At 61.7% G+C, this 1,161-nt stretch overlaps 1 protein-coding gene across 1 annotated transcript in view; it reads right to left on the reverse strand.

Annotated features, from left to right (window-relative positions):
- The window catches only part of GALNS (galactosamine (N-acetyl)-6-sulfatase), a 53,395-nt gene that overhangs the window by 22,320 nt on the left and 29,914 nt on the right, over nucleotides 1–1,161 (reverse strand). The window contains exons 9-10 of the mRNA XM_011971885.1: nucleotides 933–1,057; nucleotides 450–589 (exon numbers count right to left, since the gene is read on the reverse strand). Coding sequence (XP_011827275.1) covers nucleotides 450–589; nucleotides 933–1,057 — 265 coding nt within the window. The remainder of the gene's footprint in view (nucleotides 1–449; nucleotides 590–932; nucleotides 1,058–1,161) is intronic.

Consider the following 1,161-nt stretch of genomic DNA (forward strand, 5'->3'; position numbering starts at 1 on the left):
TGGTCTGGGAAGAGGCTGGTTCGGGTCTGTTGGCGCAGGGGTCGGGTCAGGCATTCATCAGTGCGGAGTCGGGGAAAGGCTGAAGCTCCATCCCGGGAACCACTCAGGTGGTGGGGGTGGGAGCCCATCTTCATGGAGGTGGCCTGGCCCCTGGGTGACCAGGTTCAGGCCACACTCCCAGGGCTGCTGGGGGTCTTGGGTGCCAGCCCCCACCTCAGCAGGGACACCCTGCTCCACCTGCTCTGCTGTTTCCATGCAGCCTCCAAAACCTCCGGTCTCCAGGGTCACCCTTCGGGAAGCGTCGGCCTCTTCCAAGACAAACCCTCTCCCCTGTGTCATCTCCTCCCCACCCCCAAGTTCAAAGCCACTCCTGCCTCACAGCCAGTCCAGCTGCTCCTCACCGACACAGTGGCCGCGGTGACCCGCGAGGAGTGACGGTGAGCACTCACCTTGTTCGGGGGCGGAAATGAGGGCAGCGCCGTTGTCCGATGTGAAGAAGACGAAGGTGTTGTCCGCGACGTGCAGGTCGTGGAGAAGCTCCAGCATCTTCCCAACGCTGTCATCAATCTCCCGGACGGCATCTCCATACCTGGAAGATGGAGACAAACAGATCAGGCAGCCAGCGGCATATTGGGATTCACGGAGTACGTTAAATCTTAACTTCACAGACGACAGCGAAACTGGCCGGCCTCTTCCCGGAAGAGGAATGGCTTCAGTTCAAGTTTACATGGCTTATGAAGGACAGAGCCGGCACCCCCACCACAGCCCTCCTCTCCTGATCCCAGGCCAGTGGACGGCTTCAAACGGGGGGGTTGCTCTGGCCTTTCCAAAATAGTCACTCAATGCCACGGTACTGAGTGCCCCATCTCCGGAGTCACCAAACACAGCTGGGGCCTCCAGCGTGGTCTGTGCTCCTTGGAACCAGGACTCACCGCCCTCGCTGACTGGTGCCCAAGAAGGGTTTGGAGGCGTAGACGGGTGCGTGTGTGGCGTCGACAGCCCAGTAGAGGAAGAAGGGGTGGCGCTGTGCCTGTCTCTTAATGAAGTCCAGGGCTTCCTATGGTGAGAGTCGCACCGTCCTCCTCCAGCCTCAGGCCAACCTCCCCACGCCTCCTGCAGGGCGAGGCTGCTGCGGTCCCCGTCCCCCCGCCTCCCGCAGGG

Source organism: Mandrillus leucophaeus, unplaced genomic scaffold, assembly GCF_000951045.1.
Source record: "Mandrillus leucophaeus isolate KB7577 unplaced genomic scaffold, Mleu.le_1.0 Scaffold10, whole genome shotgun sequence".
Classification (NCBI taxonomy): domain Eukaryota; kingdom Metazoa; phylum Chordata; class Mammalia; order Primates; family Cercopithecidae; genus Mandrillus; species Mandrillus leucophaeus.